Source organism: Poecilia latipinna, unplaced genomic scaffold (assembly GCF_001443285.1).
Source record: "Poecilia latipinna isolate Pla-1442-1.1 unplaced genomic scaffold, P_latipinna-1.0 Scaffold661, whole genome shotgun sequence".
NCBI lineage: Eukaryota > Metazoa > Chordata > Actinopteri > Cyprinodontiformes > Poeciliidae > Poecilia > Poecilia latipinna.
Window position 1 is genome coordinate 20,722 of NW_015113277.1, and position 21,537 is coordinate 42,258.

At 38.6% G+C, this 21,537-nt stretch overlaps 1 protein-coding gene across 1 annotated transcript in view; it reads left to right on the top strand.

Annotated features, from left to right (window-relative positions):
- itga1 (integrin, alpha 1) overlaps nt 1–21,537 on the top strand; it is a gene marked incomplete at its 5' end in the record, with an annotated part of 32,797 nt that overhangs the window by 9,335 nt on the left and 1,925 nt on the right. The window contains 26 exons of the mRNA XM_015044064.1: nt 1,301–1,389; nt 2,430–2,544; nt 4,399–4,526; nt 4,815–4,963; nt 5,904–6,054; nt 6,150–6,324; nt 6,756–6,829; nt 9,737–9,884; nt 10,555–10,700; nt 11,369–11,512; nt 11,605–11,856; nt 12,091–12,221; nt 13,299–13,471; nt 13,583–13,737; nt 15,823–15,933; nt 18,082–18,158; nt 18,435–18,564; nt 18,653–18,730; nt 18,819–18,895; nt 19,007–19,096; nt 20,005–20,107; nt 20,225–20,341; nt 20,429–20,500; nt 20,582–20,686; nt 20,777–20,872; nt 20,983–21,099. Of these exons, the coding sequence (XP_014899550.1) occupies nt 1,301–1,389; nt 2,430–2,544; nt 4,399–4,526; nt 4,815–4,963; nt 5,904–6,054; nt 6,150–6,324; nt 6,756–6,829; nt 9,737–9,884; nt 10,555–10,700; nt 11,369–11,512; nt 11,605–11,856; nt 12,091–12,221; nt 13,299–13,471; nt 13,583–13,737; nt 15,823–15,933; nt 18,082–18,158; nt 18,435–18,564; nt 18,653–18,730; nt 18,819–18,895; nt 19,007–19,096; nt 20,005–20,107; nt 20,225–20,341; nt 20,429–20,500; nt 20,582–20,686; nt 20,777–20,872; nt 20,983–21,099 (3,203 nt within the window). The remainder of the gene's footprint in view (nt 1–1,300; nt 1,390–2,429; nt 2,545–4,398; nt 4,527–4,814; nt 4,964–5,903; nt 6,055–6,149; nt 6,325–6,755; nt 6,830–9,736; nt 9,885–10,554; nt 10,701–11,368; nt 11,513–11,604; nt 11,857–12,090; nt 12,222–13,298; nt 13,472–13,582; nt 13,738–15,822; nt 15,934–18,081; nt 18,159–18,434; nt 18,565–18,652; nt 18,731–18,818; nt 18,896–19,006; nt 19,097–20,004; nt 20,108–20,224; nt 20,342–20,428; nt 20,501–20,581; nt 20,687–20,776; nt 20,873–20,982; nt 21,100–21,537) is intronic.

A 21,537-nucleotide genomic window follows, 5' to 3' on the forward strand; every position in this document is an offset into this window, starting at 1 on the left:
AGTCTATTTCCTAAATCAAAATGTGTAAAAGAGACAAAAAATAAATAAAAACAAATACAAAAAGCAAATACTAACTCCTCTGTACTGCTACAGGGACTTAAACATTTTCTGAAGAGCAAAATGGGCTTTCAAAATATTATCCAAGATGATTAAAGGTTTAATCTATACTGAAGGTTTTCTGCTTGCTTTAAAGTTCACTGAACGGTTTCTGTCACCTGGACATGATTTTACCAACAGCAGAAAACCACTTCAGCTGAACACACAGAGGACATTACTTGTGGTCTGGATCTTAATGTGTCACAGCCTAACAAATTTCTAGAACCACAGTTCCATAACCCATCCACCAGCTTGGTTGATGGGGAAAATTCATCATCATTTCATAAGTCATTTTACTTGGTATTGAATAAAAACATCTGTTTATTAGTGCATCTGTTGAGCATTTATTGTGTGTTCAACTCAATGTCTTAATTTAGTACTGTTTGGAATAACATCACCAATGGTTGTATTAGTATTTTCTACATTGAAGAGAATATTTCACAGCCTGTTTAAGACTGATTTGTTGTCTTTTTCTGATTTTTATCAGGCTTGTGGCACAGCATCCACCTTCCTCTGCTCTCCTTCCTGTTGCATGTGAACATATGATGAGCCACAGGATGTGAATCAGTGTCGTTAATCATCGAAGATAATTAGGAATATAGGAACAGACGACTGATAAACAGATTTCTCATCCTTTTGTTTACCATATTGTCCAATCCAAAATATTCACCATGTAATTTACTTTTGCTCTTTGGAATAAACTGAAGGGCATTAAAGAAAGGCAAGATGCATATTTCTTCTCGTGAAAATCCCCTCCTGGGGAGCATCATTCAGAGTTAAATTGCATGCAAATGTGTTTGTGAGAGTATGTGAATCCCTCTGAAGAGAGGGAAAAAAAAAAAATCAAATCCAGATCCAGATCATTCCCAAGTCAAGGAATTAGTTGCTAATTTTAGCCACATGTTGTGATTGCTTAATGATTCAATTCCCCCACCCCAGAACCTTTCCTTCCTACATCACCATGTTTTAACAGCAATAAGCTACACTTAGAGCTAACATAAACAGTGTTTAAAGCATATACATCGGTGACTATTATGTCTGCTGAACAGACAGAAGCCGTAGTCTTCCTGTGGGAAAATCCAGGAGAGGAATTTGTTCAGCTGTTCGTTTTCTGTGCTGAGTTCTGTTTGTCTCGCCATGTTTATTCACTCAGCTTTTTTTTTCTTTTCTTTTTCTTTTTCTTTTTTTTTTTGCTCTTTTTCAGCAAACACAACTGTTCCCAACTTGCATGAAATAAAGGAAAACATGACCATGGGAACCACCCTGGTGACCAATCCCACTGGAGGATTTATGGTAAGCAGGAAGTGTACATCTTCCACACAAAAGACTAAAATAATTTTATTTCCTCCTATGTACTGTATAAGTTGGCCCTTGAATGGCACAGTTTGCTCTATATTCCTGGGAATGTAACGTGAAACTGTAAACCGACTTTATAGATGAAGAAACGTTTGAGCGTTTTGTGTAGAAGTGGAAAGCACTTCTGAGATTGACAACCTCAAGCGTGTAGATGGGTATTTACATTGTGCATAATTTGCAGTGGACTTATTTTAATAAAATAAAGAAGAAATGACAAGAAATTTGTTTGTTTCAAGTAAACACAGGATTAGATTCCACGGGCAGAATGGAGGTTACTAAGACATATATTTTAAATGTCGGCCTTACTATTTTTGAAGTGTTTGTTAAATATCTTGTAATTGGACAGAAATTTGAAGCGGGTGTGTTTTTAACACTGATGAATTCTGCAGCGGGACACGAACTATGAGGACTTCCCAGGAGCTTCTTGAAGCATGAAATGTCCTGGTGGTCAGAAGGAATGATTTACTTGTTCTTGAGTTTAAAACATATTTTTCTGTTCTTATGAAGTGTTTATAGGCTTTCGGCAATCATTAAGCTGAACTCCACAACTTCACAAAATAGTGAAACAACTGTGGATCTCTTGTACTGCTCAGATATTATATACACAATAAAATATCAAGAACATTTTGGAATATTTGTCAGAATTAGACGACTGTAAAATGATTATTAATTATATTTTAAACATTTTTGTGTACTTTTAGACCCCTGCATCTTCACTTGCTCTCTGTCTGATTCTCTCTCTGTTTTTTGTGTGTAGTTGTTGAGAATTTTCCGGCACTTCAACAACAGCCTCTGTTTAGTCCTCTATTTGAGTACCTCTTTCCTCTTGGGATCCTTGCTTTTGCTCTCCGGTAGCCCTGAACCTCCTTTCACCCGTGACCTCATACTGATGGAAATGATAACCAGTCGTAACCCCGTGAGATCCTCTCTTTCACTGTCTGAGTTTATTTGTGTGTGTGTGACTCTTGTCTCCACAGGCCTGTGGTCCTCAGTATGGCTACATGTGCGGCCAGCAGCAGTACATCTCAGGAGTTTGTACGAACGTCAGCCCGTCGTTCCAGATCCTCAACTCCATAGCTCCCGGAGTGCAAAGTACGCCACTCGCCTGAGCAACACGCGGCCGCTCTGCGCAGAACATGACACATCTGTACGAATTATCTGAGCAGGATAAGCGATAAGAAGTATCTACCGATCATAGCGGTACCACCCAAGACCCCGGCGTCAAACTCGCCCTCCCTTACCAGGAGGGGAAGATTAGAGCATTCTTCTTTAATGTAAACTTGTCTGCTACCTCGTATTCCTCTCTGACTTGGTCCAGCCCAACACTTCTGCTGCATTGTATGCCCAAGTTAGGAGACGGTTTACTGCACTATGTTTCCCTGGAAGGAAACAACCAGGAAAAAAAAAAAAAGCGTATTGTAAACAGAGTCCAGTCATTGCCTCTATCTGTTTGTCAGATTCTTTCAGGATCATTTTTCTTGCTATTCTTTTACTAGAAACAAATATATGGATGAATCATGTAGTGTTTAAAATTAGATTTAACCCAGTAATCAAGACCAGGATCACATCTTTATCTCCAGGAATAGATCCTTTCATTACTGCTCTAGAGCATTTGTGTTATTTTCACACGTAGTCCTCTACATTTGTGATTTCAATATGATTTATCAAGAACCTGTTAGAGAAAGTTGTGCATGTTATTCATGAAACCAGGAAACGTTGCCTCTGATGTTTGTGACACAGCAGCTTAAAGACGAGATCTGGATGATCCGCAAAATCCATCTGCACTCACAGGCCACTTTATTAGGTACAGGTTGTTGGCACCGATTGAACCCCATTTGCTGTCATGACTCCCTGAGTTCCTCATGGTTTATATTTAATAAGATGTCACAAAACATTCCTCCGAGATTGACTGCGGAGGCCGATTGAGTAACATGAACTTATTGGTTGTTAAAAATAAATAAATAAATAAATAAATACTATTTCCAGACAATTTGAGCTTTGTGGTTTGGCAAGTTATCCTTCTGGAGTCAGCCACCAGAAGACTGGTACATCCGTAAAGTGATGGAGATCGTTAGTAATAATACTCACGTTGAGATTTACACAATCCATTGCCCACTTTCATGGCATTTATGCCATATTCTATACAAATGTTATAGCTGAAGTCATTAGATTCAGGTGGGCCAGTAGAGCAGCCAATGTTTTTCCAATCTATGAGCCATCTTTCATGAGACAGTGTGGTCTTCCGTTGCTGTTTTTCATTTGCTACAAGGTTGTAGCAAGGTATTTGTTGCCTTTCTATAATCTCTGCCCAGTCTGTCCATTCTCCTGGATGTTTGCTCGTTTTTGAATCAATTATTCTCAAAAATCCTCAATTTCTGAAATATTCAATACTTGAGTGCTGGGGTCAAAATCACTTTAATCTCTTTTCTTTCTCATTCTGATGCTGTTTCTTTACCACATCTAGATAAGTGAGTTTTGTAAGGTGATGAAATGTGATTGGTTGACTATTTGCATTTGCAGTTGAACAGTTGTACCAAATATATTGCTGAGTGAGTGTATATGGGGAAATATTAGTATCCAAAGTGTCTATTCAGACCAGTAAAAAAAAAGTATGTTGAACAGGAAATGTGAACTTTCAGAATCACTATTAGTATAAAAATAATAAAAAAAGACATGTTTTGTATCTATTGTAGAGATACATAAAAATATTCCTCCCCTCTAATAATGATAGTTGTACAACCCACATACACAGCTGTGTTTCTCATTCCAGCCATGTACTTTTGTGATACATTGCATGCCATTTTAAAGATCACTAGACAGGCTTTCCAATTATATAAAAAACACCACCAACTGCCTTTTATATAAAGGAAAAACAGATTGAAAAATAATGTCCTTTACTTTTTTGACATTTCAATTTTGTGTTTTTTTTTTGTTTGTTTTTTTCAGATTGTACGAGCAATATGGACATTGTCTTTGTACTAGATGGATCAAACAGTATCTACCCATGGAAAAACATTGTTGACTTTCTTATCCGTTTCTTGGAAAGAGTCCAGGTTGGACCCAAGCAGGCTCAGGTCAGTAATTTATCAGTACCAGGTGCTCTGGAAAAAGTCATTTGAATCTTTATTACAACTATATTTGTATAGGCCACAGCAGAGAGTTTTCCACAGGTAGACACTAAAATATATTTTCATTTTGCAGCGTTGTATTTGAAAGTCAGATTATTCCCTGAGGATGAGGTCCTGTGTATACAACACAATGTAGATAGGCTGCCTGGGACAAGCAGTCCAGGAAAGGAACATTTAGTAGGAGAAAGGAAAACTGTGGAATAACATTTAATACAATATCTATATGTTTTCCAGGTGGGCATAGTGTCCTATGGTGAGGATGTGAAACACCATGTCAACCTCAGCCAGTTTAACAACAACAAAGAGCTGCTTACGTTTGTCAAAAAAATTCCTCAGCACTTGGGGACAAAAACTCACACTTTCTTGGCCATTGACACTGCCAGGTACTCTGCATCAGCTGCACTTTTCATTTAAACTAATTAAATTAAGTTGCACTTTTCAGATGTTTTCACTGATTGTTACATCCATCCCATTTAAATGTCCGGTCCAAATGGTGATCAGAACTTAACTTCAAATGCAATGTTAATTCTGTGTAGAAATTCAAATAGGATTAATTTAATTTGACAAATTGTTTATTTTTTTTTTTTGGCTTGTTTTTATTTTTTTAAGACATGTTTAGTTTCCATCACAGGTAAGTTTCTAGTTGACAGGCTTTGTAGCAATAAGCAGTGAGATGGGAGTTACTTTAAGAAATATTGGATAGTTTAAATAAAGGAAATTTGATTCTTGTCAATTGTTTTACATGTCAATTGTTTGTTTGTTACATTTGTATGTGCCATAAATCTATCAGCTTAATAAATACAGTGTTAGCTTTTTAATGACTTTTAAACAACAAACACTACAAATGAATTAAAACAAAATAGCATTGCTGTGAATTTTAAACACTTTTCACCAAAAATGTTTCAATTTTCAAAAAGACTTCTCTTTGGACTGCTTTTAAGAGAACTTTATGTTGCCAAAAATTACAAAACTGAAGTTGGCAACAGGAAAACAGGTGGTGCACGTAAGAAGAGATCCTAGGGATTATTAACCAGTGTTCAGATTCAAAGTCTAGTGTTACCAGAAGATGGTTAATTGTATATTTACAATTATTTTATATACTGTCATTGCATTGGAGTGCGATTTCCAGGAATATTCAAACATTTCAAACATGATTATCAGATATTATCTTGTTTTCTCTTGTAGGAAATCAATCTATTGTGCAATTAATTTGTCCATTTCATTATGCAAATTGCCTGGTAACGTGCAATTCTCAGCTGATCCATAAAACCATGTAGAATTTCATACCTTACTGTTTTCATATTTAATTGTGTACTTACTTAGGAAGGAGGCCTTCACGCAAGAGAGAGGTGCAAGACCCGATGCAAAAAAAGTCATGGTGATTTTGACTGATGGAGAGTCACATGACGACTACTTGCAAAAACAAGTCATTGGTGAGTGTGACCAGGATCACATCGAGAGGTTTGGCATTGCTGTGAGTACAAAAGTTATATTTGCATTGTCAGACATTTCTGATCATTTAGTGTAAATTTGATGTATTTCAACAAGAAATAATTTTAACCTTTACAGGTTTTGGGATACTACAAACGTGAAAATAAAAGTGAAGGAGAGGTGAAGAAGTTCATTGATGAGATTAAGTCAATATCCAGTAAACCCACACAAGATCACTTCTTCAATGTGTCTGACGAGGTGTTCTTGGTGAATTTAGCGGATACACTGGGAAGAAAGATTTTTGCCCTGGAAGGTAAAAAGCACAAAATAATATTTATCAAGTTTTACATGACACAAGCAGAAGTTTCCATCTGCAGCATACGTTTGTCTGCAATACGACTAGATTTTGCAACAGGAACACCGTGACTGTGTTCATCCTAACAGGAAGTATTTTCATTAAAACGTTATAGAAATTATGTATGATGTCCAAATGGCATGTGATTTATTTGTGCAATTTTTTTTAGCTCAAACACAGGCAAAATTTCAATAGGAAATCCACACAAGTTTTGTTGATGAAGCCGCTGTCCTCCAGATAAGAGATTCAAAACTAAAAGTTTTTTTTTTTCCAGTTTGACATAAATATTTAAATGAATATATTTTTACGAAGCTATTTTGTAGCCACAAGACAGTTTTATTTTGTGCTACTTATGTATGTATCGCTCAACGCAATATCTTCTTCCTCAGCAACATCTGGAAACCTTACCTCCTCCTTTGACATGGAGATGTCCCAGGCTGGATTCAGTGCCCATGCTTTTAAAGTAAGTCCAACTTGGAATATTAATATCTGAATATAAAAAGAAGTAGGGCTGGACAATAAAACAATGACAATGTATATTGCAATAGACACATGATTAATACAGACAGATTATACATATGAATATTCACTGAACTCCGATCCAGAACCACACGGCATTCTGGGAGATGTAGACAGAGGGAAGGCTTTAGCTCAGTGGTTCATAACCTGGGTTCGATGGAACCCCAATGGTTCGATGAGTCGGTCTCAGGGGTTCGGCGGAGCCTCTGCCGCGGAGACCGATATCCAACTTGACACTAACTTCACTGCGGTGCCGCACCGCTAAAGACACACTTGTGTAAAGTCGTGATTAACGCGCCCGCTTTGCCATCATTTGCTGCAGAGGATCACGTTACATTGCTGAGCCAATCAGAGCTGCGGAGGAGCAGTGATTGAAGGAGTTTCACTCTCACCATGGATTTGAACTTGTGTCTTTAATTACTTCAGCGTTTGTTGTACTTCTAAATCTGCTCCTTAGTCGCATCTTTTCGGGGTTGCTATTGCCTCTAGTGGCTTGGGGTGGTAACACAACTAATATAATTACATTACTAAATCAGAATACTGCAAAGTCTTTATTATTAATTTTTCATTCTCTTAAGAATGTAGAGCTAATTAAATGATCTAAACATGACCTTAAAGTGGTTCCAGTTTCTCTCGATGGCCAACCTGTTGAAACTGTGGCAAATTTTAAATACCTTGGGTTGTTCCTGGACAGTCAGCTCAACTTTGCTGAAAACACCGACTATATTTTGAAGAACTGTTCTCAGAGACTCTACCTTTTAAGTCTTAGTGATCATGGGGTGACCCAACTAGACTCTAGTTGGGTCCACTAGACTCTAGTGGTGACCCAACTAGACTCTAGTTGGGTCACCACTATGTCTTTAATTTGGATGAAAAAAATCATATTTTATTTATCACTACAGAAGGGTTTAGTGAATGCGCATATGAAACTGATGGGTTCGGTACCTCAAAAAAGGTTAAGAACCACTGTTTTAGCTGCTCAACCGCTCACGGCGAGCTCAGTAAGGTGACTGGCATCAACTAAGGCTGCGTTCACACTGCAGCCTGAAGTGACCCAATTCTGACATTTTCTTTTGACGTAATGCGACTTGTATCCGATCTTTTAAAGGCAGTGTGAACAGCGCAGGTTGGATTCTTTTGCGAATGTCACCCATATCCGACACGTATCCGATTCAAATGCGACCTAACGTTCAGGTCGCATTCATCCAAACTTAACGTCACTGATACTCAACAAATCTCACTATTCTGCGTACTGATACGCGCAAGCGGGAAGAAAAACAACAACCATGACGGACTATATGAGGATGAAATTGTTAATATGCTGCTCCAGCGGGACAACAACTTCGTAAGCTATGCTCCACTGTTAGCAACCATGTTTACTACCGCAAACACTGAGCGCTTCTTCTTTTTATGACAGTTGGCAGAACGCTGACGCTATTGTGCCCTCTAGTGCGCATGCGGGACTCTTTCAGGTCATTTGCCTGTTCATACTGTAGAACACATACAGGTTGCATTTACTGGCAGTGTGAACGGCCCCGGCAAAAAAAACAAAAACAAAAATCGGAATTGCCAAAAAATCGGACCCTCAGTCACTCACTCTTTGGTTGCCAAGCAACAGCCTGTTGAGTAGTGGTGCATTCAGAGCCTCCACATAGTCATTCAGAGTCTATGTGGAGGCGCGTTGAGGGCCATTGTGCACGATTTGAACAGTTTGGAGCGTTTTGAGCCGTCCAACACGTCCAACGCTCCACATAGACTTTGAACGTAAACCATAGGCACCAGAAAACGCTTTTGGTGTGAACGCACCATAACATGTGCAACAGCAGTTTCAGATTTTGCCACCTTGCCACCTAACTGATTAAACATAAACAATGACATGGCGTGAAAACTGTGAATTAAATAGGGGAGGTCAAGTCATAACTTGGCATTATTTCAGATATTTAAAACAAAAATCTCATCAACAATTATTGATATCAACTGACAGGAAACACTTATATTGTGATACGTTTTTAAGCCATATCGCCTAGCCCTATTTACAGACATACTCAACTCAGAGACATTTCCCTTATTTTTCTCTGTGATGAATCTTCAGCCTTTCTGTGATTCACCTCAGTCAGTTGATGATTGTAGACATAATCCTGGTTTTTCCCCCTGAGCTCATTCTGCCACAGACTGCTGCTGTTTTGTCTGAATGCATTAGAGCATACAACCCAAGACACATACAACGTAAGAGATGCTTTGGGAAGCTGAATTAGACGGTTGTTGATTTTTGCCCCCTCGCACACTGCTAAAATTCATCCAATAGGTATTTCCTGCATTGGCTTAGAACAAACAGGATCCTTTCTTGCGTGTCCTCCTCCTGTTCCGGACTCGTGCTTATCACCTCCTCTGTCGCTGTGTACAGTGATTGCGCCTGAGGCGACTTTCATCTTTACACGGTCAAACAAAATGAGTTGTGCCACGGAGGACTGAACATGCGACAACACACTTCCACAGTCACAGTGTGACTCAGTGTACAGCTTATTTGTAGTGAAGCCAATTATCCAATTAAGGAGTGATTTGACCACACCTAATCTGATTACATTAGAATGGATGAGTTTTCTTTTTGTTTCATTTCTCTGACATGTTTTATTTCATTTTCCCTCCAGTGAAGTACAAAAGTATTCATACTCTTTGATGTTTCAACCACAATTTTTTTTAACATATTTTACTCTACAATCTACAATTTTAAAGATTAAGAAAGAGACCAATACGGTAGTTTTACAAATGTTTGTATTTGTAAGTTTGTATATTTAATTAAGTCATTTAGCCTAACATGTTCTTCTGACATTTGTTGTGTTGTTTCCCATAGGACGGCCTGTTACTGGGAGCGGTAGGAGCGTATGACTGGAACGGGACGGTGGTCATGCAGACTGCTGAATCTACAATTAATCCAGAAAAAGATGAGTTTTACGATCCGAAGGATCGCAAAACTCGCAGAGGACTGGCAGAGTACTTAGGTGAGTCAAAACCCATACATCACACATGTAGCGATAATGATGAATCTTAAAATCAATAAAAGGAAACAGAAATAGCAGATGACTTTGTCTTTTCTTTCAGCTTTGAGACATTTGCACTTTGTGCCTTAGTCCCTTTGTTAATGTGATGCTGAAAACAACTTTAACCGAGAAAATAAAATAAAAAATTCCAATGTATTAAATTAAACACTCCAGCTGCAGAGTCAATTTTGAGTTATTGCCAAATAGAGGAGAAAAACATGCAACTTGACTCTGACAGCTGATGCTCCTCTTTTTTCCCCCTCCCAATAAAATAAAGCATACAGACTCTCCTTTCTGCCTTCTTGCCTTCTACGGCTTTCAAACCAACCACAGCCTCTTAACATGAAATTATTTAATCAACATGTCATTAGATGGAGCACTGCTTGGTCCGGTCTGTAAACCCAAGCGATGGCACATGCTTTCTCCCGAAGGCCAGGCTGCAGCTTGCAGAGATGCTATGTTCCATTCCGAGGAGGTGTCTGCGCTTGCCAGTTTCCACTGGTGTTTTATGGTTTCCTCTTCACAAGCTGACATAAAAGGCGACTCGTAGAGGCGTTTATAAACATCACAAAAAGCAGGGGAGACGGCGTGTGTTGTAAGTTTTTTGCAACTGAACTTTGTTTTTTCGCAGGGTATGACGTCCAGTCTGCATCCACCCCTGAAGGTGTGCTATACATCACTGGGGCACCGCGATACAACCACACAGGTCGGGTAGTTATCTACCGGCTGACGAAGGACAGCAGGGTTGAAACTGTGCAGATACTGCGTGGGGAGCAGGTCAGTGTTCATCAGCTCATCTCTGTACATGCAGTAGGGACGGGAGTGCAAAAATATTTGCTTAAATATTTCGGCAGATCCTCCCAGGTTTAGAAGAAATCTATATTTAGATATGTGTATAAATGACTGCAATTTCGGAGTAAATTATGTGTGATGAAGCAAACAGTTATTCAGTTACATGGGGAAATGGGAGGTTTTAATAAAGGTCATTACATTCTTGGAGAGGATGTAATAATCACATACAATAAGTGATCATCAGCAAAAATGAGCGCCTCGATGAAAGAAGAATGTTCGGCACTTTTCCAATCTGGAGCATACAGGTGGAATTTTGGCAAGCTAGAAATAAGACAACAAATTTGTTTGCATACTTCGTCATTGTCGATTTGAAAGCCCTGCCTGTGCCGAGGCGTTAGCTTCATGGCTGATGTCTTAAGATGTTGCTTCAATATCACATCATTATGTGGTGTCCACATAATGCTGTTTCCTCACGGTGCCACCAAAGTACTCTTTTCGTGTGGTCTATGTAAATCTCTAGTTTTTGCTGTTTGCGTGTTAAAGCAAATTCAATGTTGAATTATATTTAACCTAAGAGGTCAAAAAATAGAACAAGTTTTTGGTGCAATCTACCAAATCCTGATGGGCGGATGGTTTCCTGCATCTTTCTGCAGATTGGCTCCTACTTCGGCAGCGTCCTGCAGACTGTTGACGTCAACAACGATTCCTTCACAGACCTCCTTTTAGTTGGAGCTCCGATGTACATGGGTCCAGAAAGAGATGAGCAGGGTAAAGTCTACGTCTACAAACTCAATGAGGTACATGACACTGAAAATATTGCCACTCGTTGGACATTTTGCTGCCGGAAGATGGAGTCATGAGAGGATCATCTGTCGTTCTTTATTTCCAGAGGGGCAAGTTTGTGCACAAGTTTGATTTGAACCCGATGAACCAGTCCTGTTGCTCGGTTAACTCGGACGGATGCACCATGAAAAACGAGCCATGCGGGGCTCGGTTTGGTACAGCCATAGCCGCTGTGTCGGATCTCAACCTTGACGGGTTAAACGACGTGGTGATCGGTGCGCCTTTCGAGAATGACCACAGAGGAGCCGTCTACATCTACCATGGCCACCAAAGCAACCGTTACCTGAAACTAGTTCAGGTGAGAATCACAAAGGCCAAATGCAGCAATATCATAAACGATAAAAACAACTGCAACGTGTTTTTGTTTACTTAAATTAAGAGAGACGGGGAGGAAAATAGTTAGTTTGTCAAAGATGTCTTGAGATGAGTGAAAGCTTTTCTCATTTATCTTTGACAAAAAAATAAAAGGAAGGCCTCCTTGAATGATCACTTTATTGAGCTTTGCTTTTTTTTTTCTTGACCTTCTCCGCAGCACATCCCAGCAGGCGGGGATGGAGAAAAGGTGAAGTTCTTTGGGCAGTCCATACACGGAATCATGGACCTAAATGGAGACGGCATCGTTGACGTCACCATAGGAGGTCTGGGAGGAGCTTCCCTGTTCTGGTGAGAGCACTCACTCATCCTCACATATGAATTTTCAGCCTTTTTTCTACACATTCCACTTCAGTCATAAGCAGCAAAGGCCCTCGCTTCCCAAAGGCATCATTTTAGAAGTCCACTTTGCATCGACTTATTCTGGGCTTTTACAGCTGTGTTTGTCCCGTTGGACTCGCAAGCTGAAGACAAACGGCTTCCTTAATGATCTCTGTGTTAAAACCCCTCTCCCACATACAGTATTTCACTGCTGGACACCAGTATGTTGAATCCGCCCACATTACGATCTAGCTTCCCATGCAGATCTTCTCCCACAGCATCTCCTGGTAAGAGGTCAACAAAGCTATGTGAGAACTCCATTTCCCATGTGGCTTAGAGCCTAAATAGGATTTGACAGCATGGAGCCACTTTCCCTGAACTCGTGATCATGTTTTCATGAAACTGTTTAGCAAAAGGCAGCTAACATTCAACCAAATTTAAATCACTACTGAAGCAAAACTATTACATTTAAATTATATCTCTGTGTGCCTTTGACGTCTCTTTATGTCCCTTAGTGTTTGCTCGGAGAATGGGACAAAAGATCAGAAAGAGAAATGGAAAAGAACCAACATATATATTTGCATTTTTATAGCGACATATGTGGTGTTGTCCAGATTGTTGACGTCAGCAATGATTCCCACACAATAAAAAAGCTCATTGATTTTTTATTGTAGTTTTAGCGTGAAAAAAATATCTAACAAAATATGCAACACATTTTTATTCACCTGCAAATCTGCTAAGGAATTCCTCTGCTGCCTTTGCATATCCCAAGACTGATTTATGTTGCCAATTGTTCTTAGAAAAATAGTTCTCCGTCAGATTTGATAGAGTGTTTATAAAAATAAATCTCAGATATCTCTAGGTTGCACAAGTGCCAGGCAGTTGCACTGCATCTTCAAATAGAGATATCAGACTGAACTCTTTTTCATTTTTATTTAACATTTATGAAAAGCGCGTAAAATGTTCCATCCACTTCTCGAGTATTCACGACTTTGTGTTGGTTTGTCACATGGAAGTCTTTGAACGTATCTCTTTTCATTTCAAAAGGTCAAGAGATGTTGCTGAGCTGACTTCCAACATGACTTTGGAACCCGCTAAAATCAACCTGCAGCACTCTCAGTTCCAGTGTGAACACAAGGGGCATAAATCTGTTTGTGTGAACACCACGGTGTGTTTTCAATATCGAGTCAAGTCTGAGAAGAGAGATGCTAGCTCCACAGGTGAGCTGTCGAGCACTTTGTGCTTCTCTCGCTTCACAGCGCATAATGTCGTTGCTTCTGCCACTCGCTGAACTCTTTTCTCTCGGTTGTTGTTGTTGTTTTGTTCCTTAGAAATGCGCTACAACATAACTCTGGATCTTCCGCGTGCCAAAGCCAGAGCTTCGTTTATTGACCAGGACTTGGACAAAAGTGATCGTAGGGTGACAAAGACATTCTCCATCAGCAACGGACAAACAATATGCAAGAAGGAAAGATTCATCATGTCGGTAAGTACTCTGACTTTTACAGTGTGCAGTTGTTGATTACTGATCAACAGCAATCATCAGACTTTGTTTTTATTCACTGTTAACTCTAATCCAATGTTCTCCTAGATTTACCTACAGTCCATTTTGCAGCTTTAATTTAAGGGTTTTTGCTACATTTAAGTGATGAGGAAGGCTGTTAGTTGTAGAGAGGATAAAATGAACCGATGAGGGGTCCCTTGGCGAGTAGGAGGAGCATGGCTGAAGCATGAAGCTGACTTCTTCTGACCTCTTCAGAGTGATGCTACAAGATCTTAACATGCATTGAGGTCTTAAACAACCCGAATAAGTGAATAAATTTCTAAGGAGATGAATTACTGCATGTGTTTGCTGGAGATGGCGTTCTAGTTGAGGGCCTTTTTTGATCAATTATATCGCTTGTTTCTCGCTGCAGCAGATGGTTTTTAATGTTAGCACTTCAGTGTGTACAGGAATTTCCAGTGTTTTGTTCTTTTTTTTCCTTTTGTCCCAGTCCTTCAATGCAACATAAGAAGTCACTGATTTGCTGTCCTTAAGCAACAGAAAGAGGAACTAATCAGTGGAAGCAGCTGCTCCTGCTGTGTGTGTGCGGATGATGAATATCTGCTCTGTTCCTACTGTGCCAGTCTGTGCAGAAATTCCCCACATATTCCAGGGCAGAGCTTTTTAAATTTGTCTCGGACATGAACACTGCCTCTGTTCTTCCCTTGGCCATTCCTGCAGAGTGAAACTGCAAATTTTGAAAAAGCGGTAAAAAAAAAAAAAAAAAAAAAATGGTATGCTATGAACCGAAAGGACTCTATCTCAGTGCAAACAGACAATGATCCGTGGGCCAGTTTATTGGACACTCACGTCGTTAGCAACCATGAATAAAATCTCTGCACTGAAAGGTTTGTGTTAACTAGATGACTCACAAGTAGAGGTTTTATATTCTCAGCTTTTGTGAGTATCTTCATCTATTTTTATCGTAGTATTGTCAGGGTTTTAATATGACAGACCAAAACGATGTCCATTTATTGCCCTTGTTGCCATCTAGCTGCCAGCTAATGCATAGATCAAGTCCATGTTTGGGGTTCTCTAGTGGACAAAAATAATGGTTTTCAAATTACTTTATAGATAAAAATATGAAAAGTGTGATGGGTGCTTAGATCCCATTACTTTCACACCCTTCGAAACGCTGAAAAATGAAGGTTATGAATACTTTAACAAGGCTTGAGTCTTAGACCCACATCACCAATTCTATCACAAATCATATGCAGTATATAAACTCTTGAGTCTCAGTTTTTCTTTTACAAACTGCAAAAGATCACTTTTCAATGTGTTTTGTACAAAAAAAAGTCAACATTATTTTGTAGCTTTTTGTCTCTTGTTAACATCCTCTCACCATGGAAGCCATATCCCCCCCTTGAAGCTTAACAAGTAAATACATCATCTCAACATCTGCTACACGGACTGGCGCATAAATCTGTGAGGACATTCATGGTTCCCTGAGGACGGATTCTGATTGTCGGAGCTTTGCTCAGCGATCGGTTTGGTGTTTTTGTTTAGAGTAAAGGACTGGGTGGTGTACCCGTGACGTTTTCTCTGTACACCAAGTTGAAACGGTTTGCTAACACGGGCCCGGTCCTATGCTTGTTCTCAAAACACTCGTAAAGCTTTGTCCCACAGATCACACAAGTTGTTGGAAGGTTTCTTGAGAGATTTGAGTCCCCAGTGACACGGCAGTGTCGGTTCTGAACTTTTTTTTTTTTTTTCACCTGTACAATCAATACACAGTTCTAAGGTGTGACGTTGAATTATAAGTGCTAAGGGGCTGAAAGGTTGAGAGTTGTAGATTAAACGTTGTCATTAGTGTCACCACATCGCCGCAAGAATCAGGTTGTGGTGAGTCAACTACACATGTCAGATTTGGTAAAGGTTCTGCAGCTTTGAAATGAATCCATTAATCAACCCGTCGTCTGTAGCGTGATAGTGGGGAAGTTAGCTCAGTGTTTCTTTTGTTCGCTTACTTTCTCCTCCTTTTCTCAATCTTTTTTTTCTTTTTTTCCCCATGTATTCTCTCTGTCTCAGGCCCGGCTGGACTTCAAAGACCCGATCAACGTTACATTAGAATTTGGACTTACTGATGAGGACAAAGGCCCTGTCCTGGATGCATCCCTACCCACATCTATCACTAAGACAGTAAGAACACTCTCAGCTGTCTATTTCACTAATTCAGATGCCAAATACCAGGAGGCAGAAGGTTTCAAACAGCCTTACGATGCGTTTTGTTTGCATATTAAACTTTAAATGCCTTCATGTCCGCAGTTTTGTTCAAACAGGACATAATTACATACATAAAACAGCATATTTTCTTTCCTTTCGTTATACAGTGCTACGAAAAGTATTTGGGATCTTACAGGGTTTTTTTTTTCTGTTTTTGCTTTTTTTTGTTGCACATATCAAAATATTTTTGATATCTGTCAAAGATGTAAAACGAAAATCAGTACAAAATGTAGTTTTCAAATGAGGGATAAAAACCGTCCAAACTTCCTTTGACCACATAAAACATAATATCCCACTGAACCCTAACTGCTTGTTCCAAGTATTTATGAAATTTTACTCGCTGTTCTTTGTAAAATTGTTTAAATTAAGCCACGTCATTGCCACAGCATGATTTATGAGTAAAGACCAGGCTTTGACTAGGCTACTCTAAAACCCTATTTCATGTTGGGCTCTGACGCCATTCAGAGAGGCGGGGATGTTTGTGTCGTATAGATGATGACTGATGTTTTTGTCCACTAATAAAAATAAGACACAAAAGTTGGTGGGACATAAAATACAGTCAGATCTGATAATTGTGTGAATAATTGGATTAGATGGAAACAAGGCAAGAAAACCTAATCTTTATAATATAAATTTGTATATAACAACAGTTTAATTTAGTGAGCGAAATGTAAGATTTTTATATTTTGAAATGTGAACAAAGAAATTCAGAAGAAGTCATTTCAAATCACAAAGAATAATTATTCTCTCAAAATATTCATCATACATATTAAGATAAATATTTTACTTAGGCGTAAAGAAATGGTTTTCCTTACAGATGTTAGAATCCCTAAAATCACAATAAACTTTATAGATTCTGTTTGGTAAGATTTAGTTGAGTGAACATAGACAGAAAATGAAAAATATTATCAGAAATATTTTCAGATAGTTAAATTGTGACTAAATCTAAATTTAATTTTATTCAAAAGTCTTAACTGTCATTTAAAATGTGCTGTCAAAATTAGATAAAAATGGATGGATTTGAGAAAAAAAACTGTGAATGTCAATAATCAGACTGCATTTATTTACCAAAACTCAATTACATAAGATAGCATTCAATGTCAAGGCATGCGAAAAATAATATGAGAGGGAAATAAAACATCAGAAAATGTCATATTTTGAATATGCATCAATAAGCCAGCATAGCATGGCGCAGATGGCGGCTCTAAATTCAGACAAAAATAAAGTGCACATAAATATAATGTTTGTTTTTTGTCTCACCCCTGTAAGCGTCACAGACAGAATGATGTGAGCCTCATCTAAATTAAACACTGTCTGTCTGTCGGCACAAATAAACCATGAGTAAAAATGTCTTTCGTGGATCTTAACAGGCTGCAGTAGATTCATATCTGCAACAGCTGACTGCCGTCCTTCAGTGTTTCCCACAAGGCTTCCTCTGTCGGTTTTAATGGCCGAGGGAATCTTCCCACACTCCCACATGCATATTTGCCCTAAAAAGAAGGTTTGCAGATTACCAGTAACAGTGAGCAATGTTTCCCGACAAAGGCGAGAAGTATCACAGAACACGTCCACTTTGTTTTTACATTATTAGAGTCTGTTTTCGTGGCAATAAATGCATCAGTGCCAAATCTCCTGTCTGTGAGTTAAAGGCCTGACCTCCATCGGTGTCAGATGGCTGAATGCAGCAATCCGCTGTGTTACTGTAACTCAAGGAAAGGAGACACTTTTCAGACTTTTCCTGTTGTTGTTATTGAGAAGATACAGAAAGGGGGAAAAAAAACAACTGTAAAAAGATGCGCCTTTGTTTATTATTGTGTTGGGTCGATGTTCGCAGCAAAAACTATAACAGCCTTTGGGAAAGAGAAGCGGAGAAAATCTGCTCTGAATCCATCTTGTTTCTCAGGTTGCAAATGTTTTGCCCAATAAATAAGCACCGTTCACTTAAAATGTGTGCTTTCAATTTGGTTTTGGAGTCCAGTTTATTTCTGTACTGTGGATTTAGCCCTGTACTTTGACTAGACCATTCTGATACATGAATGTCTCTGGATTATTTCTATCTTTTAGATTCCCTTGGTCGACTGCGGAGATCAATTAAAGTGCATCACTGACCTCTCCCTCACGGCAGAGCCGAGTGAGAAAAGGTATTGTATTTTTATTTCAATTCATTAGGATTAAAATAAAAAAGTTTCCCACCATCCTTGCACATTGTAAGAAGGGAACATGAAACTATTTTTTTTTTTATGTAAAAAATATAAACATTTAAAGTGATTGGAAGGTGAAACAGCTGCCTTCTGATATTTGGAGTCATGTACTGGTAGTTTTATTTAGAAGTAAATCAGAGCGTGACTGCCCCCTTGTGGGACAACTAGAACATGACAGTCAGTCGGACTGACTTTTTTTGTGGTATGTTTCTGCAGCATGCTGATCCATGTCAACTCAAAAGACAAGCTTGACGTGAAGATTGACATCACCAACAAAAGAGACAACGCCTACAACACCAAGGTCATTCTCAGCTTCACACCAAACATCAACTACGTTAAAGTCGAGGTAAGATTTCTGTTTCCTTTTTTTTTTTTTAATGGAAGAATGTCGAAAGAAAAACGATGTTTAATTATGTCATATTTTGCATTTTCAGCCAGAGAAAGAGTGCACTCCGGATAACACGAAGGTGGAGTGCGCTGTTGGATATCCCTTCCTGGGAAGTAAAGCTAAGGTAAGATTTAGGTTTAGCTTTAGATACTTCACTCGCTTTACTTTTCACTTTACTTATGTCATTAAAACGTGTGATTTCTCATCAACAGGAAAGTTTTAAAGTGAGATTTGAGACAGACTCATCTCACATACATGAGAACATTTACATCAATGTGACAACTGTAAGGTGAGCCTGTCTTTTTTTTTTTTTTTTTTTCGCTGCACATTATTAATTGAAACATGGATTGTTGAAGTGACTACTTGTGTGAAAACGTTGACAAAAAAATGTTTCTTACAGTGACAGTGAAGAGAATCCAAATACCCTACATGACAACAGTAAAGAAATCTTCATCCCAGTGAAATATGAAGCTGGAGTCATATTCAGTGTGTAAGTAGGTGTGGAAATATGTGCAGATGAATTAACGTAATCATGACGTTTAGCAGGGAGTTCCATAAAGCAAAGATATGTGCTAAGTGTCTGTACATGTTTTGGTAGTGTAATAATTTGTTAAACATTGTCAGAATAAGTCAATATATCTAAAATATCAGAAACTAATGTGTATCCTGACCGGAAATACATTCATTGTTACCTTTGTGCACCATTTTTCACAGTTATTACTGCTGTCAAGAAAAATTCACAAAAAGGGAACATGTAAATCTATTGTTCAAAATCAAGAAACGATAAAAAGACAATAAACAGAGTTGCTATTAAAATTCACAACTACAAAGTTTATCTGCAGCAGGCATTACATTTCCACCAGTAGTAATAAATCCGACCACATAAATAATCTCATAGGAAGGAATAATTGTTGATTATAATTAAATTGAGACCAAAAAATCCTGGGTCAGAATAGGAAAGTTGATTTGTTTTATTAAAAGGAAAAAGAAAATTGCTAAGGATTTTCTTTTGTGAAGTAGAATTAGCACCATGTAAACTAAACACCGTTCATGGGTTATAAATCTTTTTAGCAAAGCGGCATATAATCCTCATTAGAAACATTAATTGTACAAGTATGCAGTTGATTGCTCATCATTATTATTTTTGTAATGAGAAAGGTTTAATCTTTTAAGTATAGCAACACATAACAGCTGATACAGTCAGAGATGAGTTAGTGAACATAAAGTCTCATTTATTCTCTTATAAATTTATGACTAAAATTTGATGCTCAAACAGATTAAAGATCTGACCTTGGTCAGGTTAATGTTGTTTGCTGCCCTCAAGTGGCCAAAATGTGGTTTAGCAGGTTTAATATCTCGTTACATATCGTATTAATTTTTAAATATGCAATCCTTTAGGAGTCATTCACAAAATTACATAACAATTGAAGATGATGAACAATCCTCCGTGAAAGACAGTGACTTTGGGAGGATGATAGAGGAGGTCAACATCAGCTACACGGTAACGCTTGCAAATAAGATATGACTTTTTTTTTCTTTTTTTTTTTTTTTTTTTTACATACTTTTATATGTTTTAGTTGAAATATGTAGTCGACTCATCCACCTTTTTATCTTTCAGGTGGAAAAGGCTGGTAACACCCTCACTCCGGCTCTTGACCTTAACGTGATATACCCTTATCGGTCTCCTCTATTCAACGTGTTGCTGTTCCCAACACGCATTGTCTACAGTACTGAGGTATTTACACACACAGACACAATATATCTAAATTGCAAAAAATAAAAAATAAAAATATTCTCATGTCAGCTTCTCATTGCTCTGCAGGTAAAATGTAAAGAACCCCCTGCCCCTAAACACAACAAACCAAAAAAGGAAACTCTCACTCCCTTCCTACTGGTCAGTGGTCAGATGTTAGCTTCAGTGGCTGCTGAGATGCTGCTGTTCTTTTCTGACTGGTGGATGTGACGTTCTTTGCAGGAATGTGGACAATCACTATGTGACTCATTCACCTGCTCCATCCCTGAAACCAATAAGAGTCAGGTCAACGTTACCTTCAAAGCGTGGAAACCGACGTTCACTGTGGTAAGATCAGATGTTGGTACCTTTTCTGACCTGCAGTATATTGGTTTTTCTCGATCAGACGGCAACATGAAAAGGTGCTTTTTCTTACAGGGTGAGTTCTCCAGTTTAAAGATGATGGTGAATGCCTCGCTGACGTTCAAACAGAATCATCTGTTTGAACTGGGCAGCAATGCAAAAACTAGAAATGTAAGTCGTGTTCGGGATTACAGTCTTGAAATTGCCATGTCAGTTGCTTGATGCACCTGTTTGTAAGGATGTATGCAAGTGCTGAGCTCATGTTTGCTTGTGCTTGCCAGGTGACGATCCTGATTTCAAAGGGAACAATTGAAGGAATCCCTCTTTGGATCATCATCCTCCTCAGTACCTTGGCAGGATTGTTGATCTTGGCGCTTATTATTTTAATTTTCTGGAAGGTAATATTTCGTGCCTCATGCCATGTTGTTTGTCTAATCTCCTGAACAGTTTGTTACACCTTTCCAGTTAAGAAAAAAAGAAAGTCTTGAAGAATATTTTTGCCCTCTAAGCAAATTGATTAAGCATAGATAATTAAAACACGGGAAACAAATAACTGCATGCGCTTTTCAGCTCTGCTGACAAAACAAGCATCTCTGCTTAGCTGCATCTTCTGGCTGCAAACAAACCTAAAAAAATATGGAGTGCAAAAAAAAAAAAATCAAGGTGAACTCAGCTCCTTTCTCGATTCAAGTAAAAAATTACATTAAGTCCAAAATTCACATAAGGAGGCAGTGTGTTTGAGGTGTGCCTTAAAATACATCGAGGTACACCTACATTTATCCAAACCACCACATCATATTCTTGGTTCTCCTAAATTGCTTAAATGCACAGTAATC